General features: G+C 35.9%; 1 protein-coding gene across 1 annotated transcript in view; it reads right to left on the minus strand.

Annotated features, from left to right (window-relative positions):
• LOC103255898 (WD repeat-containing protein 7-like) overlaps positions 1-13,290 on the minus strand; it is a gene marked incomplete at its 3' end in the record, with an annotated part of 59,444 nt that extends 46,154 nt beyond the window's left edge. The window contains exon 1 of the mRNA XM_008053811.1: positions 13,183-13,290. Within this exon, the coding sequence (XP_008052002.1) occupies positions 13,183-13,276 (94 nt within the window). The remainder of the gene's footprint in view (positions 1-13,182) is intronic.
• Positions 13,291-16,714: the final 3,424 nt, after the last annotated feature.

Here is a 16,714-nt window from a genome sequence, read left to right on the forward strand (position 1 = left end):
ACGCAGAACCTCCCAAGACTGAATCGGGAAGAAACAGAAATCCTGAATAGACAATAATGAGCAACGATATTGAGTCAGTAACAAAAAAAACTTTCAACAGCAAAAAAAGCCCAGGACCAGATGGATTCACCACTGAATACAAAGAAGAGCTGGTACCAATCTCACTGAAACTATTCCAAGAAATTGAGGAGAAGAGTCTTCTCCCTAATTCTTTCTATGAAATCAGTATCACACTGATACCAAAAATCAGGCAGGTACACAATAACCACAACAAAAATGAAAATTACAGGCTAATATCTCTGATGAACACAAATGCAAAAATTCTAAAAACAATACTAGCAAACTGAATCCAACGGCACATCAAAAAGATAATCCATTTGAATCAACTGGGTCTTATCTCAGGAATGCAAGAATGGTTTGCTATCCACAAGTCAATAAATGTGATTTACCACACAGAGACTTAAAAACAAAAACCATGTGATCATCTCAATAGGTTTAAAAAAAGCATTCAATAAAATCCAACATTCCTCCATGAGAAAAACTCTCAACAAGCTAAGCATCAAAGGAACATATTTCAAAATATTAAGAGCCATATATGACAAACCCACAGCAAACATCATAACAGGGAAAAGTTAAAAACATCCCCCCTAAGAATTAGAACAACACAAGGATGTCCAGTCTCACCACCCCTATTCAACACATATCTGAAAGTCCTAGCCAAAGTAATCAATCAAGACAAAGAAATAAAAGGCATTCAATCTGGAAAAGATAAAGTCAAATTATCTCTGTTTACTGAAGACATGATCATATACCTAGAAAATCCTCTAAGAGACACCTAGACTTGAGAATAGACTTCAGTAAAGTTTCAGGATACAAAGTTCAATGTACAAAATCTGTAACATTACTATACACCAATAATGCTCAAGATGAGAACCAAATCAATAGCTCAATGCCAATCACAAAATACTAAGATACCTAGGAATACATTTAACCAGGAAAGTGAGAGATATCTACAAGGAAAACCCCAAAGCACTGCTGAAGGAAATCAGACACAAATGTCCCATGAAAAACATTCCACGCTTATAGATCAGAAGAATCAGTATTGCTCAAATGACCATACAACCCAAACCCACAGCAACCTACAAATTCAACTTAATCCCTATCAAATTACCAACATCATTTCTCACAGAATTAGAAAAAAACAATTCTAAATTTCATATGGAACCAAATAAGAGCCTGAATAGACAAAGCAATCTTAAGCAAAAAGAAAAATTGTCATAGCATCACATTGCCTGAATTCATCTGTCAGATATACCACTGAGTAAATACTACTTTCTGCACAGTAAAAGGTGTGCTGCAATAGTAGGGCAGGCCCTCTAAAAGATCACTTAAGGGAATTTACAAAAAATTCCACATGAATATATATGAGTGAGCCAGACACTTTTAGTATCACAAGTACCAACACTGCACAGTGTGGTACTCAGAGGTAATTTGGAGGTAGCAGTATAGCAGTGGTTAATACTACTACATGCTGAATCAAGCTGGGTTTTCTTTACAGACCTTTTCCTATTTTTCAGAAGTCCTCTTCCCTAATCCTTAAGTCAGTAAATAAAGTTATCATGCACAATTAATGAGCAGGGTATTAGTAATGATGCTTGTGCAAGTAATGACAGTAACAAGTAATGTCACACCAAATTTCAAAAAAATTCAAATTGATCATGAGGAATAGCTTTCCATGAACAGAAGAATGACCCATTCCACTATGTGCTGCATGTAGTGAAAACTCAGAAGCATATAAATGTCATTTTATGATGAATCGTACACATTTTACACCAAAATATCAAGATTATTTTAGGTGATGGATGGTAACAAAGTCAACACAGCCAAAACACTGTGATAAAAATTCGAGTGAGTGGTAAAGCTCAGCACCTGTATTGGTTCTTAGTTTTTCTTCTAAGTGTTCCCAAATCATATTTAATAATTTGCTGCAGGTTTCGGGTGTATGTGGACAGTACACTAACCAGTTTAGAGCTTCTTAGATCTCATTTTCTTCATTTTAAAAACAAAGCCTTGTGTCTATCTGCAGATATTTATTCTCCACATTTTCTTTTTAAAAATTAACCAAGAGCAATTCTGCTCTCACTGCAGTAAGTTTTCATTACCCTGAGATGCAATGTACTAGATCATTAAAAAAAGAAACTTAGAATGTCTGGGTTCCCACCATTTTTCTACTTGCGTCAATTGAGTGTATTTGCTGAATGAAAAGAAAAACCAGGGAAGTGGTATTAAGCACATAAGGCAAGTGGCCAGTACATTCCATCAACATTTTTCATCCCTTCTCTGTTTAATAATAAACCCGGCTTCGATGCAACTTACATCAACACAGGACGTAAACTCAGCTACTCGCAGTCCCTCACTCCTGGATGACACAGCCCGCCTCGCCTGTCAGCTCCTGTAAGGCCCTTCTTCTTACTCCCTCCACAGACAATTTGGTCCTGAGACCACAAACTTTCGCCAGCAGGTTTTCCCATGTCTCTCCACCTCTGCCACCCGGCAGGCATACCTCTTCCATTAACTCCTACTCATACCTCAGCCCCCAAACTCTCCTATCTAGAATCCATGATGTGCACATGTCTTTCGGTTGTGCACCTGAGAGCAGGCATGTGTAAATAACAGCCACATCTAAAATTTGATTACAGTCTCTCAACTAGAGGCTTGCTTTATTAAATCCTCTAGAGAATATGATGCTTATTAATATTCTGATGAATAAAATCGAATATTCCACATACTTCTTTTCAGTGCTATTAACCAACTGAAAAAAATACACATACAAAAATGGCAAACAAAGAGACAGTAGCTGCTTCAGATTCCCTGAATCCTTTTAAATTAAATTCACTCATCTTTTTTAGGATATATTGTTATAAGTAAAAATGATGAGAAAATATTCTCACTTGATTTTCATCCCACCTATGAGTGAGGACTCCTCTTTCTAGGACATCACATGAGGAAAAAACACATTCAAGTTCATGACTGTCATACCTTTATGCCTGACAATTGATTTTAATACAAGAAATCATGTGGAAACCCATGGAGGCTGGTAAATGTAATTATCTTTTTGTGATTAAAAATGATTATAAAGTATCAGGAAGAAGGAGTCTTCAAAATCCAACATCCATTTTAAAACCTATTTTCCCCTTGAACGTGGTTTGCGCAGCAAAAGGAATCATTCACAGGCATGACATAAAGTCTGTGAATTACGAGACGCGGTTGTCATTACTTTTGTGAATTACAACTTTTGGTCATATGGGTTTGATATCAATTATAGGGGCAATTCATGTAATATACAGATATAGAATGGCATGCCACAATCGAATGCATTTCATTCTTATCTGTGAGGTATTATCACACAGCTCACATAAGGCCAAAATTTAAGTTCGTCCTGAAGGTCACTCACAGGAAAAGCTTCCCCCCCACCCTCTGCATGCAGCTGTACATTCTAAACCAACTAAGTATTCCTGCTTTTTTCCAGTTTGGTCCAAATTTAGCAAAAGAAGCATATAAGATTAAATGTGAAAATCAAACCTTAAGCCTTTGTGATCTAATACTGTGTTTGCATTGGTGTATTTATGTGTATGGTGTATGTGAACATAAAATAGAAATTCTAATTCATCTAGAAAATATATAAAATTCTTTTCATATACTGAATATCTATGTTTACCTTTTAAGAAAACAGGAAACCTGTCCTTCACATTTTAAATATTTCCTTGTACTACATAAAAAGCTTAACTATACTAAAAATTAAAATAGAAGTTTCCATATCACACAAAAAGAAAATAATATATCATAATAAATACATTAGTTTCTCTTTTCTCTTGCTTTTCATTTTTATTTTTTGAGTCGAAGTCTCACTCTGTCGCCCAGACTGGAGTGCAGTGGCACATTCACGGTCACCCCAGCATCAGACCTGCTGGGCTCCAGTGATCCTTCCGCCTCAGTCTTCCAAGTAGCCAGAAGAACTACACGCACGCACTACCATGCCCAGCTAATTTTTGATTTATTGTAGAGATGAGGTCTCGCCAAGTTGCTCACGCTGGTCTCGAGACCACGGGTTCAGGCAATCCACTCATTCAGCCTCCCAAAGTGCTAGTATTACAGGCTGAGCCACCAAGCCTGGTCCTCTCGTTTTTTTAAAAGACCTGAGTTTGAACAAATTGCTTACATTTAATAGCACAAGATCTAGAGGTAAACAGTCTACCTTCAAACCCTGACTTTGCATTTCCTACCTGTGGGCTTTAAGTGTCAAGTTAACTTACCATCCTGTGCTTCATTTTTCTTTCTGGTAAGACACAGGAAAGCAATAATTAGGACCTATCACATGAGCTGTTGTGAAGATAAAAAAAAGCATAGGGCATATAGCCTGACACACATTAGGCTCTCCATAAATGCTAGTGAGTCACTGAGATAGTTATTAAGTTGCTGATTTGTTTTTGTTTGTTTTGAGTTAGGGTCTCACTGTATCACCTAGGCTAGAATGCAGTGGCGCAATCAAGGCTCACTGCAGCTTTGACCTCTTGGGTTCAAGGGATCCTCCCATCTCAGCTTCCCAAGTAGCTGGGACTACGAGTGTATGCCAACATGACTGACTGATCTTATTTTTCATTTTTTTGGTTGAAACAGAGTCTTACTATGTTGCCCTGCTGGTCTCAAACTCCTGGGCTCAGGCACTCCTCCTGTCTTGGCCTCCCAAAGTGCTACTGATTACAGGATTGGGCCACCGCCTCTGGCCATGATTTGTAAACGTGTCCTTTTACATGAGTTTGCTAAGATGGTGTTAATTATGATTTATTTGCCCAACTACTTGCAAAAGTTTTACATATGAACGGTTTTTACATGTACACTAAAAACATGCTCTTATTGGAAAACATGCTCTTATTGGAAAACAGCATTATGAAAGATTTGGTGCCAAGGCAACAGTTATCAAAGTAATTCATGTTATATGATCTCTGATGCTTTATGATATTTAATTCATTTAAATACACAAGCTCGCTTGATAAAAATACATTGATATTAAGTAGATGCCTCATTTATAAAAGCCTAAAAATCTGTTTAAAGAGAAACTGAGTGTTCAAACCGTCTTTATCGGCCATCTTTTGTCCCTCCTCTTAGCTCTTCTTCTTTTGAACTTTTTCATAGACAAGTTCCCCTACGCCAGACCTTTAAACAAATAAACCTGAACACATTAAATCTGAAGATGTAACTCACAATTTTCAATGGACAATAAAAAGCAAAATTTCCTAGTGCTAAGTAACTGGCTGCATGTACCCACAGAACACAGTGTGTAATACCATACTCACTCTGCAGTGGTGTTTGTTCAAATGTCAGGTCCCCTGGAAAGACCCTACATTTCTCTCCTTCCTTACCTCTACATAAGCCATGTTGCTTCTCCTGTAGTGGGTCACCTAGGCCCCAAGGGATCTCTCAGACCACAGTTACACCTATATTGCCAGCTCTAGAAAAACCAGACTTCAGCTTTCACCGACAGAACTCACAGCTACCACGGCAAACGGGATATGCACAAAAGGAAGAAAAGCAAGACCAAAGAGACAGCTCTGAAACAGGGATTCCCAGACTTTCAAAAGACTAGGAGACTAAGACAACCACCCAGAAGTGTATCTCTATGTCTACCAAACCTGCAGGACCAGTGCAGACCACAGCAGGGACTCTCTGAGAGCTGTAAGTGTCTAGTTCTGCTTGTGCAACCCACAGGAGCACCTCCCACGTTCTATGCAATGTGAAGACTTAAGCTATAAAACACGTTCATTCCAGTATTTTTTCCCTGTCTTTTCTCACTTAAATCCTGTGTATCACATCCTTCTCCTAATTGTGGAGACATATTATTTTCCAAGAGAAAAAGATAAACTTTTAAACAGGAAACAACAGCGACTAATTCAGCAGAGCGAATTGTGTTCTTAGATCTGTTCCGAGTCTCATTTTTACAATATCAAGGGACAATTTATCTATAAATAAGCCTCTATTCCCTCACTAATCTATTACAAGCATTTTTAAGCCATTAAATACTAAGAAATAGGGGGGTGGGGTTGGATAAAGTGATAAACTATGTAAGTATAGGAAGCATATAGTAAATATACAGGAGTGTTATTTGAACTATTAGCAACATTATGGATTCATTAGTTCAGTCATTCATTCAATAAATATTTATTGAAAAGATGCTATGATATGCCAGGGCACTATTCTAGCACTAGAAAGGCAAAGCAGTAAATGTCACATTCCCACATTTGACTCACAGAGGACAAGTGAAAGAATCACTCAACAATACTACAGATATTATTATTACTAATATTATTCTGCAGTAGCAGCAATACACACAAAGAGTGGGGAGATTTTACATGAGGAGGGTCCAGAGAGCTTCACAAAGATGGTGACATTCCAGCTGGATTTGAAAGGAAACTTGGACTCTCTCCCATATGTCAGACAGCCAGATGGAGAGACACATGCAAAGTATGAATCATGAACCGTAGGGAATCCTGGAGAACCAAAGTTAAGTACTATTATGGCTGATGAAGCCAGAGACAGAAGTTGGTACGTGAAGGGTCCTAGGTGTCTTGCCAAGGTGTTCAGATTTTGTGCTATAATCAATGGGAGGCCATTAAGCAGTCGCTGATGAGGGTGAAAGGTGATGAACTGGCTTCTCAAACTCTCAGAGTGATGGAAAACATGATGTGGATGAGGGTAAGAGAAAGAAAACAGAAAGATGGCTGTAGGAAACACAACACTAAAACGAAGAAGAAAAAATGAAAGTCTGGATCTAGGCATTCTCTATGGAGACAGAGAGGAGGAAAACCACTGAGAGATGTTTGAGAGACCCGTTTTACAAGAACCAGCTATACGTTGCCATCGTTAAAAAGTGGGAAAGCCAAGTTTGCTCCTCAGTTTCTAGTCTGGGATGTTGAGTGATAAATGGTACCAGTAGTGATGTCTTTAACTGAGGAATAAATATAAAATGAGATGAGTTTTAGAAGAAATCTGAGCTCTTTTTGGACCTAGTATTTAGGTATCTATAGAAAACTCAGGCAGAAGGAAGAAACATGAACCTGACACTTAGAAGAGAAGGCTAGGTTGGAAACACAGATTTAGTAGTCATTAGCATGTCAGTGGTAGTAAAATCACAGAGAAAATATAAGAAAAGAAAATTAATCTCAGTTTTACACAACATCATTTTTCTGTATGTTAATATTCATGTGAAAAACTTTCAAATACCATATTTAGAAATGCTCTACATGTCTCCTGTTAAGATACAACTAAAGCTGAGTATTAAACACTAGGCAAGAAATACTTTAATTTACATCTTCTTCTACCTGATTTTTAAAACAGAATAAAAGGTGAATTATTTGAAATAATATATTTCACTCAGAAAACTATGAAATCCACATGTTTAGTTTTCTTAATATGTTTTTGTGAACACTGCACAATAAATAATTAAATTATATCTTTGCAATTATCTAAGAGCATTAATATAGTAAAGGCATATATTTTGTAGTAGCTAACATTCTGAAGTCAAAAAGCAAGGATAGTGATGATTTAGAACATGTGATTTAAAATTCACATGAATCAAGGCAACTTTCTAGGCTTTTAAATATGAGTTACAGAACGGGAAGGCAAAGGGTGCAGGTAGAATCCTTCTAGTTTACTAGTTAGAAAACTAGTAGTTTACTACTCCGACTATTTGCTAGGAAGGCGTTTCTGGTTTCTGAATACATAATGTCCCACATTTCATCAGAGTTTATCTGTGCTTTAGCAGGGTAAATGTCCTATCTTTTGGTCAGAACAAATGTAAAAACATCTTATGAACAGGGCTTTTAGAAAGGAGTTGAATGCACAAATCAATACTTAGTCTCAGACTAGATGTCTTTTTCAGTACTATCTTAATATACTAGGGATGTTGGCTTTAGTGTATAAATATGTTAAGGTGTCAGTTTTATACTGATGACTTCAAAAAGCTAGACAGAATAATGAACATTTCATTTACATGCATGCAATAAAATGAATGAATAAAAGTTCTGTTTAGTAATGAAGAAATACTTCTATTTATATTCTTATATCACAGGAGTACTAAATAATATCTGAAAATTTAAAGAACGGATATGTTATTTTTTTCTAAAGGAGATCATCTTTTGTTTTAAATTCAGAATAACAAGTCTGCATTTTAAATCATGAGATCAGCTAGTTGGGTACGGTGGTGCACTTGCATCATCCCAGCTACTCTGGTACCAGAGTCTGAGGGCAGGAAGATTGTTTGAGCCCTTGAGTTAGAGTCCTGCCAGGGCAACACAGGGAGACCCTGTATCTCAAAAAAGGGTGGAGGAATAAATAATGAGGTTCCATATTCAGTGAAGTAATTACCTGATAACATAGGCAATAAAGGCAGACTATGACATCATCTAACATTTCAAAAGAAAACTAAAATGTTCCAAAGTTTAATTAGTTTGAGAACATGAGACTGTGCAGGGCATTGCTTAAGACACATAAATTTTGAAATCAGGCAGGAGTCATTTTAATCCCAGACCTATTACTTGGTAAGAATGTGACCCTATAAAAGTTACTTCTCTAAACTTGTTTCCTCATCTACATATCAAAAACAAAAACAAGCAAACCAAACACTAGTAGCAACTCCAAAGTAAATCTGTAAGACTCAAGTGTAAAATGCTTGATACACAGAAAGCTGACAACTGATATTACTTTCAATTTATCTTACCCCTCTCTATTTGTTTTGTTTTGTTTTTTGGTTGTTGTTGTTCTATGGTACTTCTCATCATCTAACATACTGTATATTTATTTACTCATCATTATTGTAAGAGTCTGCCTCCTCTCACTAGAATATAAGCTCCACACAGACAAGTACTATTGCCTGCTTTGGTCAATGGCATATCCTGTACAGTGTCTCGTACTAGAATGCTTGAAAAATACTTATTGAATGAATGAGTGGATAAATACTAAAAGGATTACTATATACTATTAATAATAACACATATATTACTTCAATCAGTGATAGATCTTTTCATGTTAAATCTTACTATATAGACTCTTCTACCTGAGAGGTCAAATAACATGTTTTTGTGACACTAGGTATCAACCTTGTAAATTCTTTAAGAAAGAACAGTATTAATTTACTTAACTGTAAAATAAGGTAGTTTCTAAGGTTCCATCTACAAAAAAAAACTTTCCACAATCCAAGAAGAAACAAAGGCACATTTATTCAAAAAAAACAACAAACAAAACCCCAACTATATATCAATTTACTGTAAAACAGGAAGTCCTCCCAGAAACTTAAAACTTTAAATCAGTAAAATCCACAGCTACAGATAATTAGGTTTAAAATACATGTCTGCAGAAAGCAACTAGGACCAGGCAGAGGAGGGAAACAGACACACACCAATTCTGTCAGCATTAAATAGACTGCAACAGCAAAATGCATTTATTCTGAGCACCTACTCATCAGTAACAGAGAGAGATATATTTACCCTGAATTAGTCATTAAAATGTAGCTAATGACAATTTTATTAAAAACACATCAAAAAATGAAATAAATAGTCAGCACACTTATTGGGATCTATGTATCATTGTTGCTTTTGTTGTAAGGAGTAGAATCTGTCAACTGTGCAGCTGATCTAGTACCAGTCTGTCCTTTCTGACAATGTCAGTGACTCTTGACCCCTTATCACTGCTATATGGTCAGCTTGTGTCCTTGCTGTATTGAAAAAGAGGCAAGACACCCAAGTATGACCCTCAGAAGAACACAGGGACTTTCTTAAAGGCACACACGCATGTTTGTTAATGAAACTCCTCCTGCACTTAGCGGGAGGGTTTTTTAAAAAGCAACATGTAGAGGATGAATCGCTTCATCTTCCATAACAATGCCATATTTTACCAAGATAAAAGATACATCAAGGGACATTAACTAAGTCACATAAAAAGTCTACCTTAAAAAGTTAGATTATAATTCATCTAAAATTTTTTCTGTGTATGTCAGAGTTTAGTGAGATTTACTTTATTAATCTAATTATGACCTATTAATGTCATAATGAAAAGAACATGTTACTTCAATACATTGATTATATATATCTACATAGCATTCAAGTTATAATACTAGAAATAAAAGTATACATATAAAAGCAAACACACAGGAATAGAGTAATAGTCTTGTGACTCAAATTATAATATAGAGACAACCTTAATGCTACTGTTTTCACTTTGAAGAAAATTCTATCATTTTCGTTAAAACAGATTTTAAATATACAGAATATATGAAATCTGAAGGCATTTCGTTGAAAAAGATACATTTCCCACACACACTGTATAATATTTTAAAATGTGCAATAGGTTTTAATATTTTCCACATAAAAACAGTATTAATCCATCAAAATGGCTAAGATGACTATGATATGTAATTTAAAACATATGGTTAAAGGAAAATATCTGATGACCCTTAAGACAGAATGCTAAGTAAAACCGAGTATGTGTGTTGACCAAGGCATACCGGCATTATATTGTAGAGCTGATCAATAGATATTAGCTTTAAAAAGAGAGATACAGAAAGAAGCTGGAATGTATTTTTTAAAGGACAGGGCGAAGGTTTAAATTGTTTCAATCAAGACCCAATTTTTTTCCTCCTAGTTTTTCCAGCTGTTTTCTTCCAGTTAAGATTCTTCATTTCAAATAAATTTAATTAGTTCCAATTGATCACAGCCAACACTTACACAGCTTTATCCATGCGTCTTTACTGCCATCAGGCAAACGCTAACAAAGACTGCTAGGCTCAGATTCAAGTGTCTTAAGATGGCATTCAGACCTCATTCAAACACACCCAAAAGAAAAATGTCAAAAATGATTATTCTGCCTTTAGTGAAAGCACTGAATTATACCTTATATTGTGCTATCTAGCCCAGATTGTTTTCAGGAAGTAAGTCCCAGTTGTATTTACAATAATTCATACAACTATACACATTAGCCTAACTACAGCTTCCAAGTAAGAATTCTCTCAAAATACTATTATAAATATCTGTCATGACATAATTTCTGCTCATTGCATGAGGAGCTATTAGAACAATTCCTTTAAAATAAGTGGAAAAGTCATCTGAATGGCTAAACTGGCCAGCTTTCCTCTTTTGAAATACTCTTACTCTACAAGGCTAGTTACCCCAAAATAAGATTATTGTGCTTGAAACAGATTTTTCTCAATGCATCTACCATATTTTTCATGATGTAATTTATATAGGAGTCTAGTCAATAAAAAGAAATATGGTTTTCTTCTAAACCCTCACAAAAATCTATACCACAGCTTAATCAAGTCACACAATCTAAGGGTAGCTCGAAAGATCTACAGACTGCAGCATGCTAGTTGCTTTGACAACATGTTAAGGAAGCTGTGTTTTAGTTATTTAAATTATGTGGATGTTGAACATTCTCACCTCTCATACTCACATCATGACATGAATAAATCAACTGAAAACATCGTCACATATGTTTAACCAAACCTCTTACAGATAAAATTAGTGTATGTAGAACTGACTCTCCAAACTAGATTTGCATTTTTTAAGCTTCTTGATTTTTCTAACAATAAAATGAAAAACCATACTATAATGCTATCTCATGACTCTGGTAATACATAATTCAAAATTTCAATGTACTGATTTAATAATACTTGCTTGACTGCTTAAAAATTCAACTTTTATTACAGAATTCAAATTGAGTTACTCTACTATTGCAGAGGCAAATTCTCTTCTGCTAGGAATTAAACAACTTCTTTTTATAGACTAGAAGGTCTTTAAACTTCATAGGGAATTAAAAAATAACAACAAAATGTATCTGTAACAACATTTAAAAAAAGCAATGAAAACTGAATAAAACAAGAACTTGTCTAAAAATCTGCAAATAAAACAGATTTCCTTTAGTAGCTACTGAAACAAACTCCATAATTGTAAAGTGCTAAATGACTTTCAAAAAGGTTGGACATTTCTGAAATTGTTTATATTTAAGTTGGATTATATTTTTATCAATGAACGAACACATTCAAAAGAATTAAGAAGTAACAAGTAGTAACCACCATCATCATCTCACTTTTACTGTAAACCAGATGCTCCCCAACTTTGGCAACACTTAGCAGTGGCACCAGGCCAATGGTTTTTAAATATGTGAATTTCCCAGGGAAATAAATAGGCTCTCTCGACTTTGTCTCAGTAAACAGAAATATAAAGGCATCCAGGTGGTAACAGTAAATAACCTGCCACACAGAGCTTTAAAAGAAAGATGGGGGAAAAAATACCTGCTCAATTTTTTTCTTCCCTGTAATTTTTGCTGAGGTTTTTACTGATATTTTCTGGGCTTGCTGCTACTAACATTATTGAGTATTATCACAATAATTATAAAATGTTATGGTCAGGTTTAAAATTTTAACCATCCACACCCAAAACAAAAGCTTACCATGCTTAATATCAATAAAAATATTTATGCTAGGTCGTTTCATCCTCTGTGCATTCAAAGAAATTGAGTTATAGATAGATATTTAAAGATCCACCACTTAAAATGGGCTTAAGAATATAAAAAAGATAGGCTAAATATTTATAGTGTGTGTTTACTTTATGCCTGGTATGTGAACCATAATACAGGTAAGAATGTTCAATACCTAAACTAAGCAAATGACTTTAAAAAGTAACATTCGCTCCATAGTATAGGTATAAAAGACACATGTAAGTTTCCTTACACAGCCTATATTGTATACATTGCTGTCGTAACTTTACTATTCTTTAGTTTACCCTATAATTGCAAAATCTTTCATAACCGGATGAGTATATTCCTCTCCATGTCCCAAAGCTTTAGTAATGGTTGCAGTCTCTGAATTTAAAAATCTCAAGAAAACATGTGCACAGCCAACAGGTTCATTGTTACAGCCACAATGAGCAAACCCAGACCAAATAAAGAGCTCCACTTCTTTTCACCTCAAGATCAAAAAGGACACTAAAGTGTTTCATGAAACTAAACACACCATCAGTACAAGTTTCCATCCTTTTCATCAAAATGCACGATCCCACTACAAATAACCCCCAAAACATTTTGCAGTATAGAACAAAGCTCCATCCAGAGTGTGCTAACGATGATCTCGCTTACCAGTGGTGATGTCATCATCAACAAGGTCATGCTCTTCCTCCTGGACTTTGGTTTCAGGCCCTGAAGCATCCGGAGCAGTAGTGATAGTCTGCATGGCTTCTGCTGTGACTCCAGCTAAAGCAAACAGGAATCAAAAGATTCCATTTAAAAACTGGGAAGTAAAGCGGACCAAAACTTTCACAGTGTATTAATTTACTTACTGGATGCAAATATAATACGTTTCAAAAAACACAGTATGTTATTAACCCAAATTAGGAAGAAACACAAAGCAGTAACTATAACATTCACGTGTGCTCTATTTTTATGTGTGTATATACATGGGTACATAGTATATTTACTTTTAAGCAAGATATGGAAAAAAACAGAAACAGGATGCCAAAGTAAATTACATATTTTACTTTATTCTTTTCAACGTTTTTGCTACAGTTATTTTAGCCGATTTAGATAACTATTGCAGCAATACTCACTATAGCAAAAAAACATGGAACCAACCGTGCTGCCCGTTGCAAGAGGACTGGATTAAAAAAATGTGGTACATGTACACAATGGAATACTACTCAGCCGTAAAGAAGGACAAACATATGGACTTCGCAGCAACTTGGATGGATTTAGAGTCTATCGTACTCAGTGATCTATCACAGAAACAAAGAACTGAGTACCATATGTTCTCACTCATAAGTGGCCCCTGAAAGTTATCATAATACTGCTGGAGTGGAAAACTGCCGGGAGGAGGTGGGCACGCTTCATCATTAAGGGCACCAGGTCTCAAACCCGGTGAAGTGGGGACCAAAGTGATGCCCAAACTTTACCTGCACAATGACCATTTGTATGCCTCACCCTGAATTGCAACCTATATCTTTACAATAAGAATTTTTTTAAAAGGAAAAACATAGAAAGTGAGGGATTATTTTAAAAGTTGACTTCTCTTTAGTATTAATTTGTCTATAACTTGGGGGTTGGGAGGAAGAATGACAAGAGAAGGATTTGTGAACTGGGCTAAGTCAGAGACTGAAATGCAACTCTCAAACAGAGTACAACATCTCCCTCTCTGAAGGAATCTGATGTGAGGTCAGACAGCTGTCACACCGAAAGACCCTCACTGAACGTAGACAGGCAAAGTAAATCAGAGGCTTGAAGCTTCCGCTCTGCAAATCACCTGAGAACTTGCCAGTTCACAAAAATGTCTTCTGCTTACACACCTATCTTTCTGTCTGTGATAATATATTTTGTTGTCAATCGCATCAACCACATTCCCTGTAATTTTAAGATGGAGAGTTGGGTGCTGTCAATATTATTCATATGGTTATTAAAAGGTATTGCTCAACATGGTATATGCAAATGCCATCATTAGATGCTACTTCAGAAGTTAAACCTTCTAATAAAACCTTATTAATAAGTATGCCAGTAACTGCCTGTATAGGATCTATTCAAAGATTTTAGAAACCAAAACACTAAAAACTATAAACATTCAAGGACTTCTTTTCTTCCAAGGTGTATTAACTTAAGCATTTCTATGTGAGATTCAGCCCTGCTGCCTCAGTTTTACATAAAAAGAGGAAGACTCTTAATCATTAGCCACTATGAACGATCCACAAATGTACCTACCAGCAGGTAGTTCCAAGTCTAATAAATTTGGGGGCTAAGACATACAATTTTAGTACCATCAACTTGTTCAGAGTTGCTCTTAAAACAAAAAATGCTAAAGAATGATCCTTGATGAAAAGAAAATTGCAAAGCCATCCCTTTTAGAAGTATATTTCTTGTTGGATTTTCTAGATAAATTTTAACACAAAGGAGATTTACTACAAAAATAGTATTACGTTAATTAACTAATTAAAGATAGCTATCAGTAAAATAATCACAAAAGGAGGAACGATGGAAAGCACCATATTTCTAAACAGACACTGCTTAAATGCAAAGTCAGCAATCATTATTTCATATCATTAAATCAAAATTGAAATCTTTGAAATCTCTCAGTCTCATTTCTTGCTTAAAACTTGACAATTTTGGAAATGATCAGAGAAACTGGAAAAAATATTAAGAAACAGTAAGAATCTTAACAATAATTATCAAAAATTTCCTTTCCTGTAAAATTAAGGGATCAGTGAAAATAAAGCTGGAATTTATGTAGTGGCAAGTTTAAGAGTCCATTTACATTTATCTCATTCAGTCAGAGAGGCAAAGTAATAGTTCAACGTAACATAGCTACTAAGTTCAGGAACCAGGAATGAGATACAGGTCTTCTGATCTCAAACTCCAATATCAATTTATCACCAAGTCCTTCTAGGGACTGAGTTCCTAAGGAGAGGGTGGGAGGTATCAGAGAACACCAAAGAAAAACTATGAACAATAACAGAATCACACGATACTGATTCTAAATACTGCCAAGTCTTCCATGTAGTTTCTGTGCTGTGCCAAGTAGCTACTCAACTGAAGACATTCAGTATTTTGGGATAGAGCTTAAGGAGCGAACATGTGCATCTCAAAGTCACAGAGCTTAACAGGCCAAAAGCTGCGCTGAAACCAGTTCTTTGATCCGATACTTTCCAAAACAAGTAAGGATGATAAAATCCTTGGCAGAAAAAGTAAAATACAAAAAAAGAAAGGAAAACAACAATATATCTCATAAAAATACTCTAGAACTCTTTTTTTTTGAGATGGAATCTCACTCTGTCACCCAGGCTGGAGTGCAGTGGCATGCTCCTGGCCACCACAGCCTCGACCTGCTGGGCTCTGGTGATCCTTCCACCTCAGCCTTCCAAGTAGCTGGAACTACAGGCATGCACTACCACACCAACCTAATTTTTTTTATTTATTGTAGAGACAAGGTCTTGCCAAGTTGCCCAGGTGGGTCTCGAACCCACGGATGCAGGCAATTCACTCGCCTTGGCCTCCCAAAGTGCTGGGATTACAGGCTGAGCCACCGAGCACACCCTAGAATTCTCAATGAAAACATAAGCAAATAGAATTCAGCAACATATTTTTAAAATTATAGTAGGTTTATTCCAGAGATGAAAGTTCAGTTTTCCAATATCAGTCAATGTAATCCAAAATATTAAGCTAAAGAAGAAAAAAATTACATGATCATATTGATTATTTGACAGAATTCAACATTCATTTCATGACTTTTTAAAAAATCTAAGAAAACAAGGAACAGAGGGGAGTTTCCTCAGCATCAACTACCATTATACTTAATGGTGAAAGTCTGAATGCTTTCACCATAGGATCGGGAACAAGGCAAAGATGTTCACATTCACCACTCTTACTTAACATAGCACTGAAAATTCTACCAACACAACAAAGGAAGAAAAAGAAATAAAACACATACAGTTTAGAAAAGATGACGCAATTGTCCCCAGGTGATGGCTCACTTTAGATATCAACTTGATTGGATTAAGGGATAGCTGCATGCCTGGCAAAGCATTATTGACAGGTCTGTCTGTGAGGTCGTTTCCTAAAGAGACTGGCTTGTGAGTCAGTGGGGCCTAAGTGGGAAAGACCTGCCTTCAATGCAGGTTGGGCACCTTGGGAC

This window comes from Carlito syrichta, unplaced genomic scaffold (genome assembly GCF_000164805.1).
Source record: "Carlito syrichta isolate Samal-C Ts95f unplaced genomic scaffold, Tarsius_syrichta-2.0.1 Scaffold288667, whole genome shotgun sequence".
Classification (NCBI taxonomy): Eukaryota; Metazoa; Chordata; class Mammalia; order Primates; family Tarsiidae; genus Carlito; species Carlito syrichta.